The sequence below is a fragment of the Mastomys coucha genome, unplaced genomic scaffold (assembly GCF_008632895.1).
Source record: "Mastomys coucha isolate ucsf_1 unplaced genomic scaffold, UCSF_Mcou_1 pScaffold21, whole genome shotgun sequence".
Classification (NCBI taxonomy): Eukaryota; Metazoa; Chordata; class Mammalia; order Rodentia; family Muridae; genus Mastomys; species Mastomys coucha.
Genome location: NW_022196904.1, coordinates 9,371,080 through 9,382,347, shown reverse-complemented (window position 1 = coordinate 9,382,347; position 11,268 = coordinate 9,371,080). Strand labels below are relative to the sequence as shown.

The window sequence follows — 11,268 nt, the reverse complement described above, 5'->3', positions numbered from 1 at the left end:
ACATCTGTAGTCCCTCTTTTTGCTTTTTTTTTTAAAGATTTATTTATTATTATAAATGAGTATTTCAGACCACCAGAAGAGGGTGTCAGATTTCATTACGGGTGGTTGTGAGCCACCATATGGTTGCTGGGATTTGAACTCACGATCTTTGGAAGAGTAGTCAGTGCTCTTATCCACTGAGCCATCTCACCAGCCCTTTGCTTTTTATTTGAGGACAAGTAATTGCCAGACTGGCCTTGAACCTGCCTTAGTTTTCCATCTAGCTAGGATTATTGCCTACAACTCCAGGCCTATTTGTTTTGTTTTGTTTTTTTAAAGATTTATTTATTTTATGTATATAAGTACACTGTAGCTGTCTTCAGACACACCAGAAGAGGGCATCAGATCTCATTACAGATGGTTGTGAGCCACCATGTGGTTGCTGGGATTTGAACTCAGGACCTCAGGAAGAACAGTCAGTAGTCTTAACCGCTGAGCCATCTCTCCAGCCCCACCAGGCCTATTTGTGAGACAGGGTTTCTCTGTGTAGCCCTGGCTATCCTGGAACTCACTTTGTAGACCAACAAGGCTAGCCTTGAACTCAGAAATCTGCCTGCCAGTACTGGGATTAAGGCATGCGCCACCACCACCCGGCTTTTTTTTTTTCTTTTTAAGCTTCTTCAGAGGATGTCTCCCCTTCATCACCCACACTGTTTGCTTCAAGGCTCTGTTCATGGGTTTTAGCAATGTATTGCAGGCTTTCCAGTGACCCTAGATTTTAAGTGTGGATACTAGAGAATGGTAGTGATTTATTTAAGAGAATCATGACATACATACTTGAGACAGACAGATGTTATACAAAGGTCCCAGAGAAAAAAACACATGAGAGAGAAAATGTATTCTTGAACAAAAACACATCATGAAAATCCTCTACTGGACTAGACTCTAGCACAGCAGTTCTCAACCTGTGAGTCACGACCCCTTTGGGGGTTGAATGACCCTTTTCAATAACAAAATTACAGTTATGAGGTAGCAACAAAAATAATTTTGTGGTTGAGGGTCACCACAAAACGAGGAACTGTATCAAAGGGTCACAGCATTAGGAAGGCTAAAAACCACTGGTCTAGCCAAGATAAATACTCTACAACTTCTGGACTCTCAAACAAACCTATAAATCTGAGCCCTCAGATGTCTCTGTAACACTATCTGCCTCAAGATTTCCCTTACTTTCTCAAAGTTTGGACTCATAGTGCAATCACCTTTGAAGATATACTCTTGTTTCTTGGGGTTTCTTCAGGTATTCATTCACTCCGTGGTACCTTCTTACTAAGGGTAATTCAGTCATACTGGTAATTGAAATTTATAGAATAATTTGTTTTTTTTTTAAAAGACCCCTGACATTTTACTTTTCTTATTCACTGTAATCCTTTCTAATTGTGTATTTTCTCACTCTCAGACAATGGAGGACTTAAAGCTGATGATTTCCCCAGAGAATACATCCAAAGGGTCCTTGCCCATATGAGTCCTCTGATACAGAATCCAATGAGGACTCCTACTGAAGCCTTCTACATTGTCATACTCACAGGGATCCCTGCCAGGGGTTTCCCTTTAATGCTCTGTGGCTTCCTAATAGCACTTACATTCTTAAGACTATTCCTAGCACAACTGTGATACCAAATAAGAGAGCTACACATGAAAGTGCTTCTATATCATGCACATTCTCATGACTTTAGAGTTCTCAGATGCTATTATTAAGTGTAAGAAAGTTGTATTTTTGTCGGATGGGGCTTTAATACAAAGTTCTCTCAAGGTAAAACTTAGGTCAGAAGTTATTCCTGCTTCAATCATACTTTTGAGATTTCGTCCCTTAGAGGAGTTCTCAGATACTGAAAATTTCACAAAAGAGTCCCATTCATGTCTTTTTAGATTAATATCCTGTTTTAGCCATTTAACAGTTAAAGTGGTCCAAGCTGAGCTGAAACTTGGCTTTCTCACACTAAACATATTTACTGCACACTTTTTTGATATCACCCCTCCCCCCACCCTAATGATCTCAGAGAGAAAATTCATAAAGATGAGAGAAAATGTGTTCTTGAACAAAAAGCAACAGTACTGGACTAGGCTCTATCCAAAATACATGATAACTCTAGATTCTAGACACTCAACAAATTGATAAGGCCCTCAGAAGTCTGTAGTGAAATTCCTTCATTTTCCACATGTATGTATTCTAACATTTTGTGAATTTCTTTCATTCTCTACATGTTTGCTCAAGCATGTGGACATCCTTAGGTTATAAATATGCCTCTTCCTCAAATAAAAGAGAAATGACTCTTATAAGGTTCATTTCTTGCTTCATTTCTTAAGATGACAATTTTCAAGTTTGGGGCTGGAGAGATGGCTCATCAGTGCCTGCTTTTTCCAGAGGACCTGGGTTCCTTTCCTACCACACTTATGATGATTCAAAACCATGTTTAATTCCAGTCCCAGGGAATTAGAGGCCCTCCTTTGGCCTCTATGGGAACTGCATGCACATGGTGTACAGAAAAACACACAAGCAAAACCACACATACACAAAGGAAAAGAAATAAGCATTCTAGCAGGTTCTCCTGTGATTGTGACTTATTCATCTACTACTTAATCTCTTTCTCCTTTATTTCTTGATAGAGTCTCACTATGCTATCTTGGTATTCTTGAATTCCTAAGAGATCAGCCCTCCTTTGCCTCTCAAGTGCTTTGACTTAAGGTATGTACCACCATGCCTGGCCAATAGTGTCTTTTATGCCTTGCTTCTAATGATTAAGTCTAGTTAACTTTCAAGTGCCCACTTTAGGGATATACATTTGGCTGTGATTTTTGGAATGGCACTAAATGATAACTGAATACATGAACACAACTTAATTTATTTTCCCATATTGCCATCATAGGATCTTATTCAATTCAAAGCTTTCTTGAGGATAAATGACATTTGTCTTAGAATTCAACCATTTTCTCATATTACTCACCAACCACATTCCATGTTGTCATTCTAGCTGGAGAAGATTGTAAGCTTAGATGAGAGAAAGAATTTAAACTTTGGATTCAATTTCACTTCTGTGCACTAATAAAAGGCATTATTGCACACAACTGTTGGAACACTAGTGAAGATGTATTTTTTCATTTAATAGTAATATATGACATTCTAAAATCTCATATTTTTATTTGCTTCCTGGACCTCTTGAAGTTCAAACAAGCAATTGGCTCAGCAAACCTCCTTGGATGTGCCATTAGTCCCTTTTCATCTACGATCTAGATCTGATAAGATAAGTAGAAACTTGGCACAGTTTAAATCCAACTTTCAAGGTAAACACTATTAGGTGGTTCTTCACATAATCAGTGTAAAGTTTTACCTAACATGTCATTATGGAGAGAAAAAGAAAACCACAGTTTCACTTCTTAAAATAGTTTATGCCTTTATTACCTTTAAAATAAGTTACTTCTAACAATTCAGCTTAAGTTTCCCTTGCAATACATGGCTGGGGATATACGTAGCCCAGTGGCAGAGTGCTTGCATAGCACGTACAAGGCTCCGGGATCAGTTTCCAGAACCACAGAGTGCTTGCCGTAAGCATACAGATCATGAACAACAGCCACAGGAAAGCCCTTCAAAGCTTCCTTCACCCATAGGAATTCTGAGCAGCTTTTTGGTCCAGTTTAGCTAATTACTTAGATCTACTGAGTCTACCTTTGAGTCAAACACACTCTTTAATTCTCCCCAAACCTGCCATGCTCTCATGGCAGGCATCACCATTTCAACCGTAGAGACTACTGGTGCCCACTTCCTTTCTCCATCTGTGTCCTGCTACAGCTCTTTCTTTACAAACCAACCAGAGTGAGCTGTGAAAAGCCCTGTCACACCATTCCTCCACAATAAATGTCATACTTCCCCCAAAGCTGATGTGGCCAGGTGCCTTCTGCTAACTTAACCTACATGTTCTTGTATTTTGGTTTCCTACACCTAGTCTCAAAATTTTCCTATTTCCATCATATAGAAATGATTTTTCATTCATTAGAAAGCATTAGGTGAATATTTACTCATTCAGATGAATGTTGATGTGAAACTAAACATCATCACCAAAGATGGCAGCAGGTGGAGATCTGACAGGTTAACAAGGTCAGAAAGTGTTCTGATGCTACCTCACCAGAGCATAAAAACACAACCAGAAGCATCGAGTGGCACATGGTGTGCTTTATAGCCAAAATATAAATTAAAAAAAAAATTGAGGATAACAAAAACAGAGAAAACTTCTATGTCTTTTATGAATATTAACAAAAAACCACAACCTTACAGCAAGGCATTTCTTATATCTACTATGTTACCACTTTAACTGATCAAAGGGAAAAAGAATCACTATGGAAGATTTTTCCAATCACGGATGATTCTGCAATGGAAATAGGTATTTTCCTATGTATCATATAGGAATGATTTTTTTTTCATTCATTAGAAAGCACTAGCTGAATATTTACTCATTCAGATGAATGTTGATGTGAAACAAAGCAGAATCTAGCATCATGCTCATCAAAACCTATACATTTTTCTATATGTCAGGCAGATACCCACTCTTTACTTTCAGAATCATGTTTTGGATATGATGATAGAACTATGCAATTTCCAAAGCAAAGAAAAAATTAACAGCCATAGACTCATATGTTTGAATACTTGGTCCCAGTTGGTTGAACTGTTTGGTAGGATTAGAAGCCTTGCTGGACAAGGTGTGTCCCCAGGGATGTTTCCAAAGCTCAGGCCAGCTCCAGCTAGCTCTCTCCCTCTGCCTTCTGCTTGTGAATCAGATGTATACTCTCATTACTGCTGCAGTGCCATGCTACCCACTATGAGGGCCATGGACCAGCCCTTTGAAACTATAAGTAAGCCCCCAATTACACGGACCTACAGGATTTGGTTAGTTTAGATTAGGTCCAGTATTTCCTTTTCCCTCTTCTGGAATGGAAATATATGTTCTGTGCCATTGTATGTTAGAAGAATGTAACTTGTTTTTTGAATTTTAACGGGGTTACAATTAAAGAGATTACTTTGAGTCTCAGGAGAGATTTTGAACTTGTGTGAGTGCAGTGCCCTCAGAAGACAGAATAGGTCGTCATGTAACTCCTGAGACTGGAGTTACAGATGGTTCTGAGCTGCCATGTGACTGCTAGGGCTCTGCAAGCATAACCAATGCTCTAACCACTGAGCAAACTCTCCAGCCTAAAGGCTATGAACTTTTAAAGTGTTGAGATTGTGAAAGGCTATGGGGACTTTTGAAGTTAGACTGAATGCATACTGCCATGGGCTCATGGGGCCAGCAAGCAGATTGTGGTGATTTGAATGAGAATGGCCCTGTAGCCTAATATATTTGAATGTCTGGTTCCCAGTTGGTGAAACTCTTTAGAAAAGATTAGGTGCAAGCCAAAATCCCAGCATTTGGGAGGCAGAAGCAGGTGGATTTCTGAGTTTGAGGCCAGCCTGGTCTACAGAGTGAGGTCCAGGACAGCCAGGGCTATACGGAGAAACCCTTGTCTCAAAAAAAAAAAACCCCCCCCCCCCCCAAAAAAAAAAAAAGAAAAGAAAAGAAAAGAAAAAAATTAGGTGTTGCCCTGCTGTGAGCTGTGTCACTGGGGTAGAGTTTTGAGGTTTCAAAAGTCCTTGCCATTCCCAGTTAGCTTGAGCTCTCTCTAGCTGCTTCTGGCTTGTGAATTAGGAAGTGAGCTCTTAGCTACTGCTTCAGCACCACACCTGCCTGCCTGTTGCCATGCTCCTCACAATGATGGTTGTGGACGTACCCATCGAATTACACGCAAACCCTCAATCACATGTTTTTTCTTGTATCTTGGTCATGCTATATCTTCTCAGCAATAGAAAAGTAATTAAGACGTCAATGTTAAGAGGATTTAGCAGCATGCAGGCTCATATGAACAACCATGCAAGGATTAACCAGAACAGGTAATAGCAACGATTAAGTCCAATCAAATTTAATGTTCATTCTAACATCTTTTCTCAACTAATCTAGGCAAATTGGTCTTTATCTGGAGGATTAAAAGACATCTAAGATTTCTTTGTTTTGTTTTTTTAAGATGGTTTCTCTGTGTAGTCCTGGCTGTCCTGGAACTTGCTCTGTATACCAGCTGGCCTTAAACAGAGATCCAACTGCCTCTGTTTCCCAAGTGATGGGATTAAAGGTGTGTGCTTCTACTACCTGGCTGAGATTATTTTTTTTAAACTACAAGGGATATAGGAATTTATTAAAGCTCATTAATATACAATAAAATGTGTTATATTATGGCATGTACCCAGAAAGGGGGAAAAAAAACAATCAAAGCACAAGAGTATGGAGGCTTCTGTACTATGATAATAATAATTTAGTCTACAGAAAGATGCTGTTTCCAACAAACAGAGGAAGAATGAATCTGAATTTTTGGGAGGGCTCAAAGATTTTATGCCCACCACACATAAAGTGAAACCAGATAAATAGAACAACAACAAAAAAGGTTAAAAATGTTTGAGTTCACAAAAGTATTCAGACATTATGCCTATGTCCTTAAAAACAACAACAAACTTATAAGAGAAATATAAAAACAGGAGCCAGTGTGGTAGTACACATTTGTAATTCCAGAACTTCTAAGACAGAGAGATGATCAGGAATTCATATCCTTAGTTAATTAATAGGTTGGAGGCCAGCCTAAACTACCTAAGACCTTATCTCAAAACAAAACAAAAATCCAAAACAACAAAATCCCCAGCACAAACCCCACCACCACTATACACAAACCCCAACACCACAACTGCCACCCCTAACCAAAGACTGAACCTGGGGATGTTAGTTCAAGTGGTAGCATGTCTGTTCTGCTTATCATGTGAAAGGCCCTGGGCTTAATCACTAGCATCATGAAAAAAATGACTGTAGACTGGAATATAACTTATACTTATTAGGACATGCACCTGGGTTCTCCTACTGCTTAGAAGACATTAGTCTGGGAATAACCAGAAGATTCATCCCTTTTGGAAACTCCCATATGCCTGCCTCTTACCTGAAAGGGTATCTTGAGGAATTTCTCTCTGCATTGGCCAGCAGTCTTCTGCTTCTTCTAACTGAGATATGACATTTGGCTTGGAAAAGTGATACTCTGCTCAATGGAAAAGAGACAAGGCTTGGAGGTCTGCTTAGAGAAAATGCTATCCGCTGCAAGATTCTATCCCCTCCTGTCCCCCATGCTGTGACATGATGACTTCAGGTCTTGAGCAGTGACAACTACATATCCATTCCTTTGGTTGGATTTCGCGGGTTTCCTTGACAACAAAGGTACCATAAAGTAAAAAGGGAGGTTGGTCAACGGGGTGTGGGGGGGGGTGCTGTGGGGGATATGGGAGAACATTCCAGGAAAGCTTCTGTTTCCCTGCTAAATTTGATAGTTGAGAAAGAACTGGTCAGGACTATACCAACTTTTGTTTCTGTTTAAATAGACACAAAGCTTGGAGCCACAGCTATGAAATAGCTAGAGAGGACAGAAGACTTCCTAAGAACCACAAAGTAATCACAATTTTGAGATACCCCTGAACTGCTGGACACTGACATCTCATATGTTTGACATGCCATAAAAATTCCAGGCAGCTGTCACTACAGCTACAAACGTCCCTTTTAGGCTCTGCCCAGTATTCAGGGACCCGGATGCATTGCTAGGGATGAAACTTCTGAAGTCATACCAAAAAGCTGCCTTTTCCCTCTCTACCAAGCTCTACATTCCCTTAACATTTCTCCTCTGGTGCCTCCAGCCTAAACCCAAGCACATACAGTTCAGAGGTACCACACCTTCGGGATTGGGGTGGGGACAGGTAGAGTCAAGACTGGCACTGAACTTCCAATCCTCCTCCACCTCTGAAGTGCTGGAATTAAAAGCATGCTCCACCCACCCAAACAGATCTTTATTAAAATGGAGGCTGCCTTACCCACTGACATCATGTTATTGTAGTTCTCCATCATGATTTCCCTGTACAGGCACTTCTGTTGGAGGTCCAGCTGTACCCACTCTTCCTTGGTAAATGTCAGTGATACATCTTCAAACTTCACAGATTCCTAAAAGTCACAAGATGCAGTTCAGCCACTGGTTTTCCTCTTCCACAGTGACAGAAGAATAGAAAGGCTGAGCAGGATGACCCAGTTACATTTTACTTATCTCAAGTTCCTTTATCTGAATCCTTGAGCAAATCGGTCTGACACTAATCAGGGAACAAGTGAGACCTGTGGTCTGCGAAAACCTGTTCATTTCTCACTAGCCAGGGGATAGAGCTGCTGGCTCCCATCTATACCTCTTTTCTTGTTTTTGAATAGTCACTTCCTTAAAGTAGCTGCTGAAAACTAAATATGAGCCTCTTCTTAAATCTGTCAGTTTCTTTCACTGGACCCCCAGCTTAAAAAAAAAAAAAAAGGTTGAAAAGGACTGGTGAGATGCTCAGTGGGTAAAGGTGCCTGCTACCAAGCCTGAGTTTGATTGATCGCCAAGACTCATATGTTGAAAGAAGGGTAGCGATCCGGAAAGTTGTCCTCTGTCCTCTACAAGCAGGCAGTGGCACACACATGCACACCCATACACAAAATAAATGTAATAGAAGTGGTTTTTGTTTTTTAATTGAAAAGCCTCAATCTGGCTTGCCAGTTCCCGGTTCAGAAATCAGTTTGTTTGTTTCTTCTGTTCTAACCACCCTCTTGGGCAGTCCTTCAACTCCTCCCGGAACTCTAGGGCATTTGAGAACAAGCGTCTCACCACTAGCTGGCCCCTGAGCCGACTCAAAAACTGAAAAGAAGCCTTTACTCACATGGGGCCAGGTTGTTGGCAGCGTGGAAGCCATACTGTCCTCAATGTTCTCTCGTGGGAGTAGGCAGAATGCTGATGAAACTGAAGGTGGAAGAGGAGGGCACTAAGGGTTGTGCCCAGTGGCTCCCCCACCTCTGCCCATATCCCGCCCCTCGGCAGGACATGACCAGCCCACCCTAAAATTGCAAAGTGCCCAGTGAGTCCTCTCCCCGACTCCCATAAGCCTACAAGACAGGTTCCTTTCTAACCGAGAGGGGACAGCTGATGTCCTCTAATCCAGAAAGCGATTGGTTTTCTTAAACTGTATTCCCATCTAGAACGCGATCTCTTCCTCAGGATCCGGACTCACGACTACACACCTTCTCCCGGGTCTGTAGAAGTGGAGCCACTAACGAAGCCGACACTGGGCTCCAGAGGTTGCAAATAAGACAGAAGATGGGTGCTATCCCCGACGGGCTTTCACGCAGCGAGTGTGCCTGCGAAAGACACAATGGCGCTCGCCCGTCTGTCTTGTCCTGAACTGCGTCAGCTCACTGGTCGGGACTACAACTCCCAGACGCCCCCGCGGACGTCGAGCGGTAGCAATCAGGCGGCATCCGTCCTGTTGGCGGGCGAAGCCGAAGTCCGTAGGTGTGTGCTATTGGCTGCTAAAGAACTAGGATGAAGCCTTTGAAGGAGGATACTAAGACGCTGAGCACCAGTACCTCTGTGGACAGAGACCGAGGCTAGGAGAGAGTCGAACCCACTAACAGGAGCAAGAGAACTTGGACAAACCAGAAGCTGGGGATGAGCAAGGGGGTGGGCCGGAAGTGCTAGTGTTAGGTCTGCTGAGGGCTGCGAGCCGCGTAGCGGAGTTAAAGAAGGCGAAACGAAGGGACAGACGGAACGTACTGCTCAACTAGTGTAAAAGGATCCGGGTGGGGGCTGGCTGTGGGTCGGAGGCAAGAGAAGACAAAGTCATTTAGAATTTCCTGAGAGGAAGGAGAAAAGGATCCAATCTTGCTGAAGGCTCACCGGTGCTCTTAAAGGGAGAGGAAGGAAGGACTAAACTGTAGAAACAGAAAGCCATTAAACATCGGAATGAAAAGTTTACTCAGGTTTCTATGAGAGGACAGGCGTTTGCGTCCAGATTTGTAGAGTAGGCAGGTTTATATGGTCTTTCAACGTTTAGGTGGGAAGTGTGGAGACCTGGTGGACGTGAAATATATGGTAGGCTACACTAAATGTCCTCTCCAGTTTTCCCTATCAGAGGAAGGGATGTAGTGAGAATTCTGGAATTTCGGTTTCTTGAAAAATACAAAAACAAAAACAAAACATATAAGAAAGTGCTTTTGTTTTGATTCCAGGTGTAGGGATGTGGGGCTGCTTCGGACTGACTGCCTGCAGCAGCTGACCATCATTTGCTTTGTGCTCCAGCAGAATCGTGGTTCTGTCTGCAGCACATAGTTTTTGTGATTGTCTTATATTTGGGGATTCTGAGAAGTTTTCAAAGGGTTGGGGGCTGGGTTGGGCCAGTTAGTTTCTGATTGTATAGGGAGGAGGTTGGTTGTGGTTTGTTAGTAGCCGAGGTCAAAAGAGAAGCAAAAGAAAAGAAATCAGATTCAGGAATTTTCCTAATTCCTCTCTCCCCTCTATTCTTGTTTCTTTCCTGTCTAGTGTTAGTGCGTAAGAAGGGGGCAAGGATAATGATGGGAGGAAAAAGAGAAACCACAAAGTAGCAAAGACCAGCTACAAAGGCCATTTTGTTTTGTTTTGTTTTGTTTTGTTTTTTCCGAGACAGTGTTTCTCTTTGTAGCCTTGCCTGTTCTGGAGGATCAGAAATGTATGAAGAGAACTAAAATTATCCTCAGTCCCAGGGAGGCTAACCGTAAATACTCATACATGTGGAGAGCTCTTGGTGCTGCTTCTAGGAATTTGGCAGGAATTTGACATTAGGCTAAGACACAGAAGTAGACTCAGACAAGAATTTTACTTTGGGCTAGGACAAGATAGTAGGCTTAAGACCTTGGTCGTCTTGTAAGTCCGTGAATACCACAGGACTTTATTGCCTTGTTTGTTCCTTAACTTAGAACTGACCTTATTCTTTGCATGTACTTAGAATGGCGTAAAAAAAAAAAAAAAACCAAAAAAACAAAAAAACAAAAAAAACCAAACTGGAGTAAAATAAGCCGGCTTTCAGGGTTTGGTTTCAGGGATTGGTTCTGTCCTTCCTTCATGTGGGTTGCAGGAACAGAACCTAGGAGGTCAGACTTAGTAGCAGATGGTTTTACTTGAAGAACCATCTCAGTGGCCTGAAAATTTATTATTTATTGTGCATGTTTGTATTTCTGCACCACAACATATGTACAGAGGTCAGGAAATAACTTGAGTTTGGTTCTAACCTTTCATCTGCGGGTTCAGGAGATTGTGTCCACATTTCTTGAGTGGGCAGGGTCTCTGGTCTCTCAA

The 11,268-nt window shown here is 41.8% G+C and overlaps 1 protein-coding gene across 2 annotated transcripts in view; it reads right to left on the bottom strand.

Annotated features, from left to right (window-relative positions):
* LOC116101628 (neurotrophin receptor-interacting factor 1) overlaps positions 1–9,631 on the bottom strand; it is a 16,028-nt gene extending 6,397 nt beyond the window's left edge. Inside the window, exons 1-4 of one of the 2 annotated variants that reach the window (XM_031385332.1) lie at positions 9,180–9,631; positions 8,822–8,901; positions 7,955–8,081; positions 7,039–7,134 (exon numbers count right to left, since the gene is read on the bottom strand). In XM_031385332.1, coding sequence (XP_031241192.1) covers positions 7,039–7,134; positions 7,955–8,081; positions 8,822–8,854 — 256 coding nt within the window. In that variant the 5' untranslated portion in view covers positions 8,855–8,901; positions 9,180–9,631. Of the gene's footprint in view, positions 1–7,038; positions 7,135–7,954; positions 8,082–8,821; positions 8,902–9,068 lie in introns of both variants that reach the window. The other variant, XM_031385333.1, reaches the window with a different exon arrangement.
* Between the last annotated feature and the right edge of the window lie 1,637 nt (positions 9,632–11,268).